The sequence below is a fragment of the Saccopteryx leptura genome, chromosome 6 (assembly GCF_036850995.1).
Source record: "Saccopteryx leptura isolate mSacLep1 chromosome 6, mSacLep1_pri_phased_curated, whole genome shotgun sequence".
Classification (NCBI taxonomy): domain Eukaryota; kingdom Metazoa; phylum Chordata; class Mammalia; order Chiroptera; family Emballonuridae; genus Saccopteryx; species Saccopteryx leptura.
In genome coordinates this window covers 13,247,797-13,267,555 of record NC_089508.1, presented here as the reverse complement: position 1 = coordinate 13,267,555, position 19,759 = coordinate 13,247,797, and the positions used below count along the sequence as shown (strand labels likewise).

The 19,759-nt window shown below is 47.2% G+C and overlaps 1 protein-coding gene across 7 annotated transcripts in view; it reads right to left on the bottom strand.

Annotated features, from left to right (window-relative positions):
* TTC7B (tetratricopeptide repeat domain 7B) overlaps nucleotides 1-19,759 on the bottom strand; it is a 255,976-nt gene that overhangs the window by 120,407 nt on the left and 115,810 nt on the right. For all 7 annotated transcript variants that reach the window (XM_066344074.1, XM_066344076.1, XM_066344077.1 and 4 more), the window contains 2 exons: nucleotides 17,887-17,950; nucleotides 13,687-13,824 (listed from right to left, as the gene is read on the bottom strand). In XM_066344074.1, the coding sequence (XP_066200171.1) occupies nucleotides 13,687-13,824; nucleotides 17,887-17,950 (202 nt within the window). The remainder of the gene's footprint in view (nucleotides 1-13,686; nucleotides 13,825-17,886; nucleotides 17,951-19,759) is intronic.

Below are 19,759 nucleotides of genomic sequence, written 5' to 3'. Positions count from 1 at the left end.
TAACCCCCATGTGATGATGTCAGAAGGCGGGGCCTCTGGGAAGTAAATGAGTCATGAGGGAAGAGCCCCCACGAATAGGATTCTTGTAAAGAGGAGGGACCCCTGTTCCTCCCACCACATGAGCACACAGCAGGAAGCTGGCAGCCCGCCAGCCAGCAGTGGGCCTTCGCAGACATCGAGTACATTGGCTCCATGATCTTGGCCTTCCAGCCTCCAGAACCATGAGGAATAAACGTGTGCTGTCCATAAGCCACCCAGCCGGTGTTGTCTGGTTGCAACCACCCGGGCGAACTGGGACAGCGAGGGCGGTGCTGCCGGAACTACATACTCCGCCTTCCCAAGGTTGCCTGGGGGGGGGGGGGTGTTCGCAGCCCACAAGGTACGAACAGGTACCAAGACGTCCCGCCGCTCAGGGACGAGCACGCTGGAGCACAGACCCGTGCCGCGTGGCCACGCCAGCTCTCAGCGGGCTCCGGTGGAGCAGGGTCTGAACCCAGGCAGTCTGGTTTGAGTGGGAGCTCTGAGCACAGCACTCTGCTGCCCCCGATGTGCCATTCACACTTAACTTCCCAGGCCCACTCCTGCTGCAGGAAGCAAAATATAGCTAAATAATGGCCCTAAGAATGCCACCGGTGCCCTGAACTATTTCTGAGACCAGCAAGACATTTTCCGGCTAACAGGCCCTTGCTCCCGTGGCCTTTCTGGGACTGGCAAGGCTGCTAAGGACAGCAGTCTGTCCAGCTTGCAGAATCTGCAGGAAACTTCGCAGACCCCACAACACCCACCAGCGCCTCCGCGCCGGGACGCTGTGTCCCCAGCCTACCCCAGGGCTCAGTGTACGTGAGTCAAGCACTTCCTCTCCACTCACTGCTGCGTCTCCCACAGACCCCTCCCTGCTCGGGCCTTTCTCATGCCTGAAACCACCCACACGCCACAGCGAGCCATGGGGTGTCACAGGGAGCTGAGGAAGACAAGACAACAGTTACACATTAGCCCTTGACACTCCTGAAGTCTCAATGCGAAGCACACGGCTTGCTATATAACCTGTCTTCCTCTATGTTCCTGTAAACATCAGGATTATGTAACTCCCTCAGCAGCTCGGGTCAATACCCCTCAGTCACCAAAGGAGGCCTGCTCCCCGAGAATGCCTCTAAGAAAGAAAGGAACTTGCTATGTCACGAGGCCATCTGCTACCCGCAACATCTGCCCCATAACCGGGGTGCCGGCTCACCCTCATTTTATTCGACTATCCCTTTTAAGTATCTTAATCGTATCTGTATGTGACAGAATAGAAATCGCTAGCTTTAATAGACTGAGGAGATTGGGAGCAGAATATATGTTTAAAATAAAAATAAAGTAAAATAAGAGCATTCACATTTTAATAATGGATCCAGTCTAAAAAAAGTACTGATGAAACAAACTTTTAAAAGGTCACACATGTTTTGTGCATGTTGGGGGCATTTAAGAGAATGCTTCAATCACCCAGGTCCAGCATGGCTGCTGGCCGGGGAGGGGACAGCGAGGCAGGCAGGGGCCGAGGACAGCAGGCGCATGGCTCTGAGGCCAGACTGCCCAGGCCTAACCCTAACCCCTCACCAACCAGCCACGGGGGGGATGGGCTACACGAAGTAATGCGTGTGAACTGCTTAGAAGAGGATCTGGCACAGAATGAAAGCTACAAACATGTTACTGTGTTTATGGTACGAAGAGGTAGCAGATCCTTGGGGTTCGGGGTTCTATCTGAAGGAGAATATCGTGGAGAAAGAGGATTCTGGGAAGGGGGTTGGGCGCCCGTGGATGGCTGAGGGAGAGGGGCGGAGCCTCTGAGGGGCAGGGGGAGATGTGAGTAGACTGGCCCTTTATCACTCCTGGTGTCCAGAGGAGATGACAGAATGGGCCTGGAGGAAGGGTCATGGGGTCCAATCCAGGTCTGCCGACCCTGAGTCATCCACACAAAACAGCAGGTGACACCTCCAAATATCCCCCTTACCAGAAAGGAAGATGGATTTGGCAGTAGTATTATTTCTACCAGGAAAGACAGGCCCGTTCGCTGCAACCATCACACGACTGCCACCTCTCCAAAGCCCAGATAACATTCACTTAATACCACAAATACTTGGTAGAACAACAGTTAGACTCTAGGCGGCATCGTAATCATTAAGAGTGGTAGTCAAAATGTCCCTTACAAGAATGTTTCCTCTGGTGGCCAAAGCTTCTCCTTCCCAGGCTTTTATTTTGGCTTTTCATAAATCAGCTACCTCCGAGGGGCGGCAGGAACGAGCAGCCTTCCTGGCACCAGGGCGGGATTTAGCAATTACCTTCCCGGTAAGCAGCGCCCGATCACACGAACTGGGTGCATGGCCGCGCCAGCTGGACAATCCCACAGCAAGGAGAAGCCAAGGCCTATTTTTGGAATTTGAGAGTGAGATTCGGCATCCAAAAACCCATGGAGGCAGGGACAGGAATAAAACAATCAGATTTCACCTCAAATTTAGCCTGGAGCTTATGTCTAAAATTCATCACTATTAAAATAGGACAAATAACATGGTAAACCGTGGTCATTAATCACCTTCATGGACAGGTTGGCTGAATCCTAACAGTTGTCATAACATCGATCCTTCAATCGATTGGGAAGATTTCTTTTTCTACGTTCTTGGTCCTTAATGAGTCAGCTAATGAATGTAATTCCTGGCAGCTGTGTTGACAATGTTTTTACATTGAACATGGTATGTGAATAATACTTCGTGTCTTTATTTTTGCAATAAAAACACAAAGCAACTTAGACATTCAGGACTATTATCTTAGACCCACAGAATGACAGTCAGAGAGCATATTTAGACCTTTGAGATGATCTGGATCCATTCCTGCTTTATGGATGAGGATCCTCAGACCCAGAGAGGAGGCAGGACCTGCCCAGGGCCACACAGCAGCAGCCCTGGAATCAGAACCCAGGTCTTAGGATGCTCAGTTCAGAGCCCTGACCTCTGAATTAACCCTCTGAGTAGTACGAACATTCATGTACATCCTCGTGCCTCCTGACCATCCAGAGGAACTGGAACTAACTTCATTTTTTCGGAAAAAAAACCTCCCAGGGTTCAGCGAGTGTGAAAAAAAACTCACTACTCAAAGCGTTAACTAAAAACAAAATAAAACAAAATATACATCACAGTGGAATTCTAGAGATCTGGTCCACAGGAGCCTAGAGTCCAGGAAGAGCTCCTAGAAAGCGTGCTGACGGGGCTCTCACCACAGAGACAAGCCCCTCCCAGGCCAGGCTCTGAGAAAACACGGGCGGTGCCCACCAAACCTTGCTCTGACTTTTCTCCCCTTATATTAAAATAGTGCAAACCCCACATCCATTCCCCTCTCCCATTTCTCTCTTTGCTTTAAAACAGCAACCTTGCTCCAGGCAGAGGAGACTCCAAGTTTGATTGCTTTGGAAACTCAAACTAAAGGCCCCCCTTGCCACTGGCCACGGCGGGAGGAGTAGAGAGTGGGTTGTTTTTCAAAGGTCACAGATTTTATTATAAAGCTGAATGCTGGACACGCCACACTACAGCATGCTCTCTGCTCAACTAGACCAGGGCATGCGGCTCCTGAGGCCATTTATCCGGCCCCCGCCGCACTTCCGGAAGGGGCACCTCTTTCATTGGTGGTCAGTGAGAGGAGCATAGTTCCCATTGAAATACTGGGCAGTTTGTTGATTTAAATTTACTTGCTCTTTATTTTAAATATTGTATTTGTTCCCGTTTTTTTTTTTATTTTAAAATAAGATATGTGCAGTGTGCATAGGGATTTCTTCATAGTTTTTTTATAGTCCGGCCCTCCAACGGTCTGAGGGACAGTGAACTGGCCCCCTATGTAAAAAGTTTGGGGACCCCTGAACTAGACCATGCAACTTGATCAAGTCTGCACCCGAGTGAAGAATTTCCAGGGTCCTCCTCAAATACTAGACACTCCACCTGCTGTTTGGCTGATAGAGCTGTTCTTTGTTATTTTTGCAAAATGAATCCCTGAATTCAAGAAATGGACATTTCATTCCTCTCCTCCTCCCTCTTCATCTGCCTCTCACCTGATGGTCTGTCTGTTTTCAGTGTCTCCCCTGGCGGGGGGCATCAAGCACAGCTGCCGCCTCACGAGCAGGGACGAGGGAGGGACGTAAGGAGTTAGGGGAAGCCGCCCGGGGGCGCCGTGTACAGCGTGGGTGCTCAGTGAATGCCTGAACAAGGAAACATATGGATCGAGTGTTGGGATCCTCTCTTTCAAGTACCCGTTAGGGGCGGCACAGACAGACAGCACCGTGAGGAGGGGGGCGAACGCGCAGCCTCAGGACAGTGCCGCAGCGGTGAATCGTGGCCTAAGGGCCGAGTCCGACCTGCCGGCACAGAGTCTACAGCTGAGAATCCGCTTTAGATGAGCACCTGCCATCAGTCTGATGAGAGGAAATACTAACTTTGAATCCAAATCAAATGAAATGTTACCCCCCAAACAGTCCATCTTCTCCTTAATGCACCTGTATTACAAAAAGTTGCAGTCACTATTATATGTTAATTCAATCAATAAAACTTTGTGGAAATTTGTGTCCTGTCTTGTTATACCTACATAATATCCTTGATTTTACTTCTTGGTTCTCAAAACCTAAAATAAAAATTAGGGGATATTTCAAAAATAAATATGAAGCGATAAAATATCCCCTAATTTTTATGAGCAGTATATTTAGTATCTGGCCCTTTTTAGAAGAGTCTGTCAACCCCCAGACTGACTTTATCGGGCACTTTATGTCCCGGAGGCAGGACTAACTTGCCCTGCTGTTCCAAAGAGCTAGAACAGATGTAAGTCACAAGGAGCCAATTTCAGATCAATTCTTCCTAGTAACCAAAGAGGAATGGACTGGGATGGAGTCTATGCGCTGGCTGTTTTACATCTATTGTCCCGTTGAGCCTCCTCTCAGTCTGAGGGGGAAGTCCAGAGAGGCTAAATTTCTTTCCCAAAGTACACCTCTAGGAAAGGGCGGCATCAGGATTTGAACCCTGATATGCTGGACTCCAGGGCTGAGTTATTTCACTTTGCAGTGAAAGACACTACTAAGGCTCACATGATCATCTGCCAGGATTATTACAGTGTGGATTTTTACATTAGAAAGCAGATTATCAACACCACCAATAAAAACAGTAACAAACACTTTGCATACACTATTTCTTTAATCATCACAATAATTCTTGGAGATAGGTCCTATTATTACCTGTGTTTTTCATGTAAGAGGACAAGTATAGAGAGATAAAAAAATTTCTTTCAAGTTCATACTTGGGAGAATTGAGAATTCAAACTCAGATCTGATATCAAGACATGAGCTATTAAGATGGCAAGCAATACTATCCAAAGTGATCTAGAGATTCAATGCAATCTCTATTACAATTCCAAGTCTTTTTTGCAGAAATGGAGAAGCCAATCCTCAAATTCATGTGGAATACAAGAAGCCCAGGATAGGCAAAATTATATTGAAAAAGAGCAAAGTTGGAGAACTCATACTTCTCAATTTCAAAGCTTACAAGAAAGCTACAGTAATCAAAACAGTGTGGTTTGGCGTAAGAATAAACATATCAGGCAAGGAACTAGAACTGAGGTCACAAGAGTAGACCCGCACGTCTATGGCCAATTGATTTTCAACAAGGGGGCCAAGTCCATTCAATGGGGAAAGACCTGTCTTGCCGAACGTTAGAACAACTTGATTTCCACATGCAAAAAAATGAAGTTGGACCCCTACTGACACCATACAAAAATTAACTCAGAATCATCAATAACTTAAATATAAGAGCAAAAATCATAACGTTCTTACAGAAAGACATAGAAATAAATCTTTACAACCTTGGAATTGGCAACAGATTCTTAGCTATGATACCAAAAGCATAAGCAACAAAAGATGATCTATGACATCATCAAAAAAAATGACAAGACAAACTACAGAATGGGAAAAAACATCTGCAAGTCATATATTTGTTACTGGCCTATTATCCTCATTAAATAAATAACTCTTATAATTCAACAACAAAAAGACAAACAACCCAATTTAAAAATTGGCAGAGGTCTTGAATAGATCTTTCTCCAAATGTAATACCCAAATGGCCAATAAGAACATGAAAAGGTATTCAATATCATTAGTCATTAGGGAAAAGCAAACCCACTGCACACCTGCCAGAATGGATTATAGCAAAACAAAAAGTGACAAGTGTTGGTGAGAATATGGATAAACTGGACCCCTTGTACCATGCTGTTGGGAATATAAAATGGTGCAGCCACTGTGAAAAAGAGTTTGGTGGTTCTTCAAAAAGTGGAACAGAATTACCATATGACCTAGCGATTCCACTCTTAGATATATATCCTAAAGAATTGAAAACTGGGTCGGACCAGGTGGTGGCGCAGTGGATAGAGTGTCAGACTGGGATGCAGAGGACCCATGTTTGAAACCACAGGGTCACTGGCTTGAGCACGGGCTCACAGACATGACCCCATGGTCACTGGCTTAAGCCCAAAGGTCGCTGGCTTGAAGCCCAAGTTCACTGGCTTAAGCCCAAGATCGCTGGCTTGAGCAAGGGGTCACTGGCTCAGTTGGACCCCCCCCCCCCATCAAGGTACATATGAGAAGGTAGTCAATAAACAACTAAGGTGTCGCAATGAAGAATTGATGCTTCTCATCTCTCTCCCTTTCTGTCTGTCCCTATCTGTCCTTTTCTTTGTCTCTCTCTGTGTCTCTGTCACAAAAATAAAATAAAATAACTGAAAACTGGGACTCAGGTAGATGAAAGGAGGAAAGAATCCACACGTCCATCGAGAGATAAAGGACAAACAAAATGTGGCATATGCATACAATGTGATATTATTCAGCCAACGTAGGAATGAAGTGTGATACATGCTATCAGATGTATTATCACATCCTGGTGGCACCTTGAGAACATGAGGCTCATGGAATAAGCCAGACATAAGAAATGAGTCAAAGGTTACCAGATTATGGGGACATGGGAATTATTGCTTAATGGGTTTCTATTTGGAGTGATGGAAAATTTAGAAATAATCACGTTTACACAACATCATGAATGAAATTAATACTACTGAATTATATACTTTAAAAAGGTTGAAGCGGCATATAAAAATTTTTTTAAGTTAAAAAAATCTTTTTTTTCATTGAGGACCATAAGAAGAGAGCAATGATGCTTAATTGAAAAATCACTTTCACTTGGGGACCATAGGTACCAGTGGCCATGGCAGTAGCTGACATTTTTCTGGGGCAAACCTCATGTAAAAAATGATGTCACTAGTCCTTGCCGGGCTGGCCACCAAAGCTGGGCCAGAGCTGACATTTGTGAAGATGCTCTGCCCCAAGTGGGCCACCACTTCCTCTGTTGCCTACTTCCCAGTGACCTTTATCTCAAAATCCAAAGACAAGGGAGCAGATGAGAATGTACACGGCTTGCAGCACTGGTTTATTCAGCAAGTTTCTACTGAGCACATACCAGGAACCACTCGGGGTCTGTGGTCCCTCTGCGTCAGGCCACACCGATGCCTTCTAGGGCCCTTGGCACCCAGGGCAAGGCTGGGATTCCGCAGGACAAGCAGGGCTGTATGAAACACCAAACTCCAATGTCAGCGAACAAACAGGCAGGCCCGCTAAGCAGACTTACTTAGAGGTTCAAGCACTTTCACAACGCTCCCTGATTAAACACGTGTTTGGGTTAGGGATGTGAAAATGTCCCTTTGGTACAAGCGCTAGCCAGACAGTTCTACCCACAGAACTATAATGCTGCTGAGACTTATTATAAACAAATGAACAGCAGTTCAACAAGAAAGATAAAAATACCATTTCTGTCTTTAAAGCTGCCACATCTATGAAGAAGGGACACCAGCACCCTTCAAAAAGGACCCCATAACATTCTATCAAAATGGAGCCACTAATAGTCAAATTAAAGAGACAAACACCCTCAGCAGCTTGGGTTCATTCTAAAAAACAAAAGAAGCAGAGCCTGTTGCTTTGCTTTTAATAGTGCGGGTTGTCATGCCAACTAGTGCTGCTGCTGTTTAAAGTGAAGGGGGAGGGAAAAGTGCTCCTTCCCACACAGACCTTTCAGCAGAGCTCACAATTAGTCTTTAGAGAAAAAACACGCAAGCTCAAGCTCATCGCACGGAGATGTGGTAAACATTGTGCTTCTGTTTAAACCTGTCAGAATGAGGATGTGTTAAGCCTTTGGTTTGTATTTCCTTCGTGCAATCTCCTTGCCCAGGAGCCAGCTGAGCAGTGCCCTGCAAGACAGAAAGGACTAGGTGGGCACATGCAAATACCTCCAACCTTGAGGCGAGGAAGGGGCCTTCCATCTTAAATAAATACAACTGTGAGAGACTGTGGGGACGTTTTTCTTGTGAAAGTGGCTCTACTCCTGCTGTAAACACTGTTCTTAAAAAGTCTGGGTCTGCACAATGCTGCACGAGCTACCCAAAGATGTCAACGACAGACCAGGAGGACAGGAGTTGAGGAGGATGCTAGGAACCCCGCAGAGGCAGCCCCGCCCTGTCCCCTTTCGGGGCAGAGCCCCCAGGGGCTCAGGTCCGGAAGGACAGCACGTTGTGCCCTGGTGCAGAAGGGCTGATGCTGGCTGAGGACAAGAGGAGGAAGAAGGGAGGCATGAGGACATGGATCACAACAGCCTGATGGCTGTTAACCTGCTCATCAGACGTCCACCCATGTAAGGCAAACACGTGCACCACTGCTGAGGCAGTGTCTGCTCACAGACCAGCCGCTGGGATGGGGCCTGGCACACCAGCTGGGGCACAGCAGTCTACCAGACGCCAGGGGGTCGACAGACAGGCATTCTGTCCAGCGCCCTCCCCCACCTCCTCACTGAGAACAACCCTCAGTTCCCATACCCTTGGGAGAACACCCTCACGCCTCCATGATCTTGATGAGGAAGGGTATCTCTCAGCTCTTAGATTTTTAAATTCCCATCAGGTCTTGAGGAGCCAATTCATATATCAGCTGTTTATAATGTCTCACGGACTCCCAACCTGCAAACTCTGCTGCAATTGGCCCGGTCCATTCACCTGCAATTAACACGCCAGCCTGGCACTATCCACAGGCTCTAATTACCGTATTCCCCCACGTATAAGACGCACCTTAATTTGGGGGCCGGAAATTTGAAAAGTTACATAAAGCTATAGAACTCAAGTTTTATTCATCATAAAATTCATACAACTCCTCATCACTGTCAAGACTCCCATCCATTAGCTTGTCCTCAGCTGTGTCTGATGACGAATCACTGTCTTCAACAATGAGCGCAGAAACAAGCACGAAAAAGCAGGAAATGGAAGTAAAATATCTACAACCACTGTATAAGACGCACCCAGTTCTCAGACCCCAATTTTTTAAAGGTGCGTCTTATACACAGGGAAATACAGTACAGCTGACCCTGGAACAATGCGGGTTAGGGCCATAGACCCCTGTGCAGTTGAAAACCTTGTAACACTTTCGACACCTCCAAACCCTATCTGTCCCCTGGTACCTGCGGGGAACTGGTTCCAGGACCTCCTGTGGTCCTGGATGCTCACGTTCCCTATATAAAGTGCCGTCAGTCAGTGCGTCCTGCCATCCCTCAACATCTGCAGGCGCCCGACCCCGGGTGGAAAAGACGACAGGCATTTATTTTAAAAAATCCACATGTAAGTGGACCCGCACAGTTCAAACCTGTATGTATTTGCCTGATTGTTCAAGGGTCGACGGCAGTTACCTTCTCAGGTGTTTCTATTTCATCTCCTTGACTAAACTGGGAGTTTCTAGAAGCCAAAAAATCTGTTTTGTATACTTTGTTGCTTCCCGGAGCCTGGCGACTCCGGGCCCATGGTAGTGGGAACCGTGCTGACGCGGCGTTCAGTGAGCTCTCTGGGCTCTGTTCTGAGCGCTTCACATGGATTAGTGAGTGACCCTCAAAATCACGAGAGGGACGACTATTACCCCTATTTTACAGAAGGAAAACCTGAGGCACAAGAGGGTATTAACCTCAAGGATCACACAAGTGGCAAATGGCAGATGCAGAACCCAAACCTGAGCTCTCTAGGGCCTGTGCCCAGGACGCCGAGGTTCTGACCTGGGGCTGGGGCTCGGGAGGCAGGGATGGGGTGGCCACAGCAGGGAGAACAGTGACAGAGGATATCCACACGACAACGTCCTTGCACTTACATAAATTCACGTTCATAGAGTTACATAGAAAGATGGCCTCTCACACGCCAACAGGTAGTTAACTATCCCGGGAGAGTGGGCTTCATGACTTTCATTTTCCCCCATGTTCGTAGGCATTGCTTGACTCTTAAAGGAGCCTTCAGGGCTGCTGCATGTAGCAGAAACATAAACAGTGAAGTCAAGTTCATTATGGGAGAAAAAATAAAACAGAAAGGAGAAAAGGGGAAAAGGGAAGAGCCACCAAACGTTTCTTAACAGAAGGTGGTGTGCCCATTCCTGTGTTTTAGAAGACCCCTCCGGTGAAGAAGACAGGGAGCTATAATATACCACCATGATCAAAGACAAGAATGATCACCACTAACAATCGCAGGGCCCGAAGAAGTACTATAGGAGGTTTAGAGTCCGGTGACCTCCACAGCACCACTATTCACTGGAGCCAAATGCCTACTGACGGTTAAATGGACAATGTGATATATCCATGCAATGGAATGTTATTCAGCCATAAGAAGGAGTGAGTCCTGACACCTGCTACAGCGTGAGTGACCCTGTTCTACGTGGAAGCAACCATACACTGAAGGTCATACACCAGATGATTCCGTTTATGTGAAATACCCAAATTCGGTCAATCCATAGATCAGAGAGCAGATTAGTAGCTGACAGGAACCGGGCGAGGGAATGGAGAGCAATCAACTTAATGGGAACGGGGTTTCCTTTTAGGGTGATTAAAATGCTTTGGAATTTGATAGAGGGGATGGTTGTACAACAGTGGAGAAGTACTAAATGCCACTGAATTGGACACTTTAAAATGGTTATGCTTATATTATAGTATATGAATTTACCTCAGTTTTTAAAAATAGCCTTTAAAACTAGAGTCCTGAGAAAATGGGCAGGTGAGAAGTAAAGAAAAAGAAAAAAGAAGAAAACCCCAGCGAACGAGGGAAGCAGGACACTCTAAGTAAGCTGTGGCTGAGACCAAGGGAGAGAGGTCAGCGCTCAGCCAAGGGAGGACCAAGCCCCTCTCTTCAGCGACCCGGCCTTCCCAAGACGGGACCGCTGTCCCCAGGCGCACACACGGTAACCCTTCACCTATGACACCGCCTGCCTTGCTTAAGATCTGAGACAACAGGGCTGTTTGCTGGGGAGAGCTCCAACTACAAAACTAAGTAGAAATAGCAAGAAAGGCTGAAGCCAAGTAGCAAACCCTTTATTTCTAGATGCAGATCCCACAGGGAGCCCTCCCCAGACGGGCGCACCAGATGGCGAGTGCCTGCCGCTCGGCGGCCTCCCTGTAGAATGGGAGCTGCCTGTGGGCAGGACCCACACCTGGCGCATGGCTGTGTCCAGGCCTGAATCGCAGCCCCTGGCACAGAACAGGGACTGCAAATGTATGTGTTGAAGACATGAATGTCCTCTAGTTCTTCAGCTGATTTATATATTTGTTTTCATTTAAAAAAAATTTTTTATTGTGGTGGCGCAGTGGATAAAGCGTCAACCTGGAATGCTGAGGTCGCTGGTTCGAAACCCTGGGCTTGCCTGGTCAAGGCACATATGGGAGTTGATGCTTCCTGCTCCTCCCCCTTCTCTCTCTCTCTCTCATTCTCTTTCATTCTCTCTAAAATAAATAAATTAAAAATTTTTTTTAAAAATTTCCAGGTCGACGCTTTATCTACTGCGCCACCACAGGTCAGGCCGATCTATATTCTTAAAAGACAAAACACAGATTCGGTGAAAATTCCAAAGGCTCCAAAGGACACACAGAGATAAATTTTCCTCCCCACACCCTTCCACTCCAGCCCTTCCCAGGCAAGCCCCGGCAATGTCGCCATTGTTTTAAATGTGATTCGTGCAGTGAAGTTCTGAATTGCAAAGCCTCCGACAACCAACCAGACTAGCCGGTGACTTGGGCGTCAGGTCATCTCCCCAAGATGGAAGCTAAATGTGCCATCAAGATGAAAGTCATCTGGGTGAAAACAAGGTCCCAGCATCCCGGGCCAGGGAAGACACATGCCAGGGAGCTGCCGGCTCGCAGAGGAATGCCGCGAAGGTGGCAGCCGTCCCCCTGGAGTCATTCACGGCATGATGAGAAGCCATGGGCAGGGGTCATCCAGCCTGTAACCAAGTCAGGCACCTCAAACTGCTCACACCTGTTTCAGACGTGGGCCAATTTCAAGCTGGGGAAAGGCCACGTTGCTACAGGATGGGGTGAAAGCAGACATGTAAACCACACTCAGTCTTGGACCCAGAGAGATGTTTAGTGGTTCGTCAGGTAGAAAAAAGTTCACCTTCAAAGAACTCAATCGTGGGCTAGGGACACTGTCCCCACAGTGGGCTCCGCGGCAGATATGGTAGGTGGCAACTAAGCTGGCCAGGAGCAGAGGGTCCAAAGAAACCAAAGCACCCAGAGGGGTGACGAATCTAGGCCAGTCCCAAGCCTGGGCAGAATCCCAGGGGGTGTACCAGTATGACAAGAGCACCAGGACATAGTGCCCTTATCTAGCCGGATTGTGAGGGGCTTTTTTTGAAGAATGAGTAACCATTGCTCTGTATAGTCACCAAACCAAAGACTAAAAAAAGATCCAAGCCACGCAGGCTCATCTGCCCTCCGTGGCGCCTGCCTAATGTGGAGATGCTCGGCTTGGGCAGGCTGCAGGGTGAGTCGTGCTTATCTGATTTCAGCCAATCTGTTACTGTATCTCGTTCCCTGTCCTCCTGCCCAGAGGCTGTTGCAATGTGTATAAATTTAGAAAAAGAAAGATTAATAACATGGAAAACAACATTTTAACAAAACAAGTTGCTTGCTTTCTTTCTTTTTACTCCACTAGAGAAAAGATAAAGTGACCCCGTTCCTGATTGAGCCCTTCCCATCGTGAAATCCGTATTCTGGGCAGCGACTCAAATATGTATAGCCGCAGCTCAAGAACAAGCAGCTTCTTCGGAACCTGAGAAACAGTCCAGCTTCCATCACAAATGTTTCTTAGAAACAAGGGGAGGAGGTGACAGCACCTAGCACAACGTCTCCTCAACTAGGGTTTCTTCTGAACAAGCAAAAGATCCTAAACAGAGACACTGTTTCCACGAACAACACCCTGTGCCTAAAGTTGCTGTTTTGGCAAGGAGCCACACACTGATACTTCAAACAAAATATGACCTGGTTTTATAAGAAAATTAATGTCACAAGTGGGAGATTTTTGGTTATGGTGGAAAGAGGAACTGCCAGAGAAATGCCTCACACCCCAATTCACAGCCAGTGGGTGCTGGACCACTGGTAGGAAGTGACTACCAGTGAATTCCACCACCTAATCATTTAGCCCCATTTCCATTTCACAGAGGAGGAAACCAAAGCTAAACCCAAAGTCACGTGGCTGCCGTGGAGGCCAGGGGGCCAGGGCCAGGTCCCTCAGCTGTTCCGGGGTTTATACCACTAGTACCACCCGCCGTCTGGAGTCATACAGACTCAAGGGCTATACCTCCGACAGCATCTCATACTGGCCTCTTCTCCCAAGAGCAATGGTCAGCAGATCATAGACCACCGAGGCGCTCTGCAGACTGATGAGGCGGTCGCTCCTGTGCTCAGGTATCCTGCTCAGCACAGCGTCCCGGTTGGCCTGCAACAGCACGGAAGAGAGAAGCTGTGGTGAGCCAGCCCGTGCACACAGCCCTCACTCAGGTAGAGAAGCTGCCGTGGCCCTCCTGCCCTGAACAGCTTGCCGAGGGTCTGGAGACAAGGGCAGGAATGAGGAAGGGGCCTGTCAGCCCTGTTTGTTCTAAGTCCTCAGAGAACCATGGCACGTGGTATATGGTGTTCTCTAAACAATGGAGGCCTGGAGGTGTGATCCTGTGGGACACGTGTACCTGTCGGCAGGTGCATGGAGGAAGGTTTAGGTGCAAAGTAGGGTGATCTGCACAGGGTCAGGTTGCCAGGCACCCTCCCTGCCCGCCCAGCTGTGCTCCAGGGCAGCAGAGTCCTCTACCAGGGCCAGGCCCTGCTGCTGCTCACGCACAGACCCTGCAACTGCGCCACAGAAAGGAAGGGGGCGGAGGAAACTCCCGGTCCCACACTTCCCATCACCAAATGGTGTCATCAAGTCCCACCCGTCCTACAGAGACATGTCATACTTTTCCTCCACCACCAAAGCAACATTCAAATCCCTATATGACATCTTCACTGGAACAGACTACAAAGACTAATTCGATCTTGTTTAGGGAAGCACAAAACAGACGTCTAGGAGACAGCAAGAAGCACACTGATTTTTGTTTTAAAGACATTACCACAGAGGACTCAGGAGAGCACTGCACCCCTTCACACCCCTACTGCTTAGCAGAGAAATACAGCAAGCACAGTCAAGCTTATTAGTTTCATCTATCTAGAAATCAAGGCACTTTAGAGCAACTTGTTTTCATTACTTTTGAAATGTAATTTCTCCACAGATTCCTCTAGACAAAACCCACGCATTAGCGGCTCTAAACTGCTAGCTCATTTTCCATTTCTCCCTGACAGGGAGCTCAGAATCAATACAGTTTGGTTCTGCCTGTCTTTTTTTCCCTGCTAACTAACAGAAGCCTCCAGCTCTCTCTACCCTTAGGAGCATGCAGAGGGACCCTCAGTTTTTCCTGTGAAAGTGGTCACAGGCATCGGGGTCACTGGTCCAGGCAGGCAGATGTTTATCTTACCACCCGACATTCAGAAACATTACGCACACACCTTCTCTCTCACTAAGGAGATGAGGTGCTTTCTTTTTGTGGGTCCAAGGTCTTTACTTTTAGCCACCCATCAGTACTCATTCACTTTAAAACTCCTTGCTCTTAAATAAATGTCAAAGACAAGTAAGAATATATAAGAAGACAGGCCACTTTCTACAAAGTGAGTCATCGCTTATGGAAATAAGCCTGCTTTTGAAGATTTCATTGTAAGTTTTTCTTGTTAGGAGTGGCTTTTAAGCCAACAAAAGGAACTCAGAAGGCTTGCTATAAATGGTCTGATTTTACTTATTTGCTATAAATGTTCCATGTTGAGACCAACGCCTGAATGAGAACAAAACAATACAAAATACTATTGAAGACAAATTTTCAATATATGCCAAATACATTCCTTTTTTTTTTTTTAAAGAGAAAGTCTATGGGTCTCTTTTGATTAAAAAGGTACAATATAGAACCATGATGGTGAACCTTTTTATAAAAACCGCCCACTCTTGCAGTGCTGGTCAACCTGGTCCCTCCCGCCCATTAGTGGGTGGTCCAGCTTTCATGGTGGGAGGTAGCAGAGCATCCAAATGGCGCCGCAATTGGCCCACCATGAAAGCTGGAATGCCCACTAGTGGGCGGGAAGAACCAGGTTGACCAGCACTGCAAAAGTGGGCGGTTTTTATAAAAAGGTTTGCCATCAAGGATATAGAACCTCAAACAGATTCACAAATAATAAATATCTCAGAATATTGTATCTGTGTTAATTGTGCAAGTATAGTTCTGATAACTCCTTTTTCCTATGGAAAACTAATTTGATTTGAGGTGAGAAAGCAGTATAATTCCCAATGAGTTCCATAGGTAAAGAGACTATGGACAAATTTATGCTAAGTTAAAGTCAGAACCAACAAAGAATACTATTTTCCCAAACACAAAATAAAACCACTGCCATTCTCATTTTGGTTCTGAAATTGAGCACATTCTTTTTCTGTCTAAAAACTGAAAAATCAAGGAGTCAAGGAACACGAATAAAGGGCTCCCAAAGGCAACTTAATTTAGGTTGCTACCTACATAATCATGGAATGATTTACAGAGAGAACATAATCATTTTGGTTGAAAACCTCATCCTTCATATTTACTGATGTCACTGGATTTCACAGCCCCTCAAGGGATTTTCCAGGAATTAAACGCCACAGAGCCAGATCTGACTATTGCAAAGGGACCTCAGCTTGCAGCCTTATTAGTTCTTATTGCTTCAATTAAGGCAGGAGAGAGGGAACCACCATTCCCAAGACACAGCGTATTAGAAATGTTTCCCAAAGTCTACACTGGAACACATGACCTGACAATGGAACTCAGTATTTTCAATCAGAATTGTCCAAGCAACCTGCAACGTGTGGTCACCATGCTTCCAGTAGTTTGCAATGTGACCGACCAGGTTTGCCCAAAGGAAACTTAACGAAACTGTGAGGAGTTCAGCTTCGAATGCAGGAGTGTTAGCCAGGAGGCCACCATGCGCTGGTCCCCATCAGAGAACTGAGGACAAAGCACAGGGAGCCTCGCTCAGATGAGACAGTTACTGACCGCCAGCGCCAGCCCGCTCACTTCCGTGCCTTCCGCGTCTGTGCCAGGCAGAGCAGAGAATGTAAGTGACACCGTGCTAAGTTATGGCTGACAGTCAAGGAAAGACGAGCCAGCGGGCGACCTGTTTCCTCAGAGGAAGGATGGCCAATGACGTCAAAGGGCTTCTAAGTAGAAAGCGGTGGTAACTCAAGCAGGCTTGCTCTTGTAAACATCTCTGGGCCATTTCACACAACAAGAAGACCCAGAGCTTTCCATTGAGGCCAGAGCTGCCCTCCCGAGCGCACCAGCCCTCCGGTCTCCCCTCCACGTGGCTCTGCGTATTCTCCCTGAGCTCCACTTCCCAGCCTGCCCGAAGTGCGCTTCGACCTCATCCACACTGTATGCTTGGGCAAGAGGGGAAACACTCTCCTGCTTGAGTTATGAGTCCTTTTTCTCCTCCTTCGTCCTCCGCCTGCCAGGTGCAGAGGGAGATGTGGGAGGACAGTATGATTTACTAGGGAGACCCCTGTATGCCAAATCCCTGGAGCCTGCTCTGGCTCTCAGGCTTCCCATCTGCAAAATGCAAGAATGGACGTGAGGCCTTTCAAGTCCCAGGAGCCGGCCCTTCTGTTCAGGTGCTCTGCACACATGGACTGGCCAAGGTGCTATCTACTATAACACACACTACCGAGAGCTGCAAGCCAGGGCCGTCACACCTAATGAGATGCAGAGCAGAAACCCAATATAGGATGAGCAATGAAATTCTAGACCTAAAATTTGATATCCTGGCCAAACACTAAGAAAACATTTCAAAGAAACCTGCTGGTCTGGCAATAACAGCCTCCCAGTGGCAGAGCCAGGTAACAGGAGTGCTCTCTCGTGGCCTGGGAGTGTGCAAGGCCTGGGGGCAGGTGGGAGCTTGCGGAGGGACCCATGTGACAGGTCTACGCAGTTTCACCTGGCTCCTGCCATAAACACCGGTGGTTCGTACATACAAGTGATTTCTCCCCAAACCCTCCTTCCCACCAAAGCAAACTGAGAATGCTTGCAAAGGGTTCCCTCCAAGGCTTCTTCCCCTGGTGCGGTTCCCTGGGTGGCTGTGTTAGCTGTAGTTTACCTGCAGTGTATACTCGTGTCAGCGCTGTGTCAGTACTTGCTGGATAAAAGAATAAACTCAGATGCCTGCTAACTGCTAAGGGAAGAGAAGCGCCATGCTCCGGGGTAACCAAGGAATATGCTACCCTGTCCAAGAATTAGAAAACACTCCTCCTGTAAACTCTACTGTTCTTCCCCACCTAGGTATCCCCTCTACTGCTCTATTTTTTCCCCAAGGAAAAGGGTCCCTACCCTGATGGAGTAGCCATGTCACGGGAGGGACTACAGGAACAGGGGAAAGAAAAGCAGTAAGAACACCTTCCACTTACCATAGATTCACTAATCAGCAATAACAACAGGGCTTCTTCAGTGTTTTCTTGAGGACAAAAAATGCTGTAGAAAGAAAATCAATGTTGACATTTGACCATTTCAAAATGACACAAAATACTTGACTATGAGCAGAATGAAATGCTGTTTCCTCAGAGGAAGGAAGGTCAATGACGTCAAAGAGCTTCCAAGTAGAAAGCGGTGGTAACTCAAGCAGCTGCTCTTGTAAACATCTCTGGGCCATTTCACACAAGAAGACCCAGAGCTTTCCATTGAGGCCAGAGGCTGCCCTCCGGAGCGCACCAGCCCTCTCGGTCTCTCCTTCAGGATTTTTATCTAGAACCCATGAAAAGTAGTGTAGAACCTGGCTGGACACTAGAGTTAATTTGCTTATTTCTATGGTAATCCATGGAATTTATACATTGTAACTATGCAGTCTAATAGCAGCGAGCAGGGTGAAGTAAAGCTGTAAAAAAACAACTTAAAACAAATAACACATATGCCTATCGTGGAGGGAGAAACTGAGATTGCTACAAACTCAGGGTCTCTGAATACCCACTCTCTCCGAAAACCACTGTGGAGCTGTAAATTGCAGACATTCCAGGGAATAGTGCTCTTCTAACCTCTTTCTTGCCAACTGGGCATATCTTCTATTGATGAAATAAGAGATTGGAAGCAATTTTAGAGTCTGAATAATTTCTAGAATACTGTAAGAATGGAGTGAGCTCTCTTACTTGACCACATGTTTTATTATGGCATGCAAGAGCTGGCTATCTTACTAATCAATTTTATGGAATTTGGCTGTACTCTAACATCTTAGATTTTAGAAAAAAGCTCTTAAGCTCAATGCTGCTCAGGATTAGAGAAATGATAAAAACCACACATAACCCAAATATCCATGCTCTGTAGTGTATTTTGGGGGCTGTGAGCATTTTTTCCTGTTCTGAAGCTCTCGGATCCTTTGAGCAGAATTGGGAGTTTATTACCAACTGGGCCGACTCAACTCTTTCTCGTGGAATGGAAGGAGTTCAGCAAAACGGGCCGGTCAGCGAAGACCTCTTGGATGCTCTGCAGAGGGCTGAACAAAGACTAAACTTGCATCTTCCCAGGGGCAACATTACAATAATTTAATCTGAGAAATGAGATGATTTCCCCCAAAATGGCAAAAAAGGAGTTTTCCAAATTGTGATAAATACTTGCTCTCTTTGAAGTACTGGGCACCTGTCACATTGTATTAAAGGACCGGGAAAAGCAAGACGGAAAAAGGACAGTGCCTGGTACCCGTTTCACAACTCTGGTCTCCCTAGACGGCAGGCAGCCACCTGTGGAATACTGGTTACTATTGCTCTCCTGGGCTACACTGTTAGGAAAAGGCTGGCCTGTGAACAGGGAGCAAGATCCTGGAGTCTGCAGTGACTTCCTCACAGAGGTCGCCTGAGGTGTCTGGGTTTGGAGAAGATGGAATACTGCTTTCCCCTTCAATTCATTAATAGAGTCCGCAGGCTCTGCACTGAGCGTGTGCGTGTGTGTGCATGCGTGCACACATGCAGCTATCATTCCCACTCTCCCAGCTTGTGCTTACATGCAACTGGGACCTTACCAAAGAGCAGGAACATAAACCATTTTTTCACGGCTAGCTAGTTCTGCACTGCCCAGACTAAGGGAAAAGAGAGGGAGCCTGTGCTAATTGTGATTTATCACCGGCCAATTCAGTCCATGGATAATCCCCAAATTCCATTTGAGCCATCCAGGCTGCTTAAATGTGAGGCTCTGTTATTTTTACCGAGTTGCTAACAAGTAGCACATTGATTTTAATTCCACTCCCTCCACCCTTCCTTTCGAGGCAGGCACAGGGAGACTCAGGAGGGCTGCAGG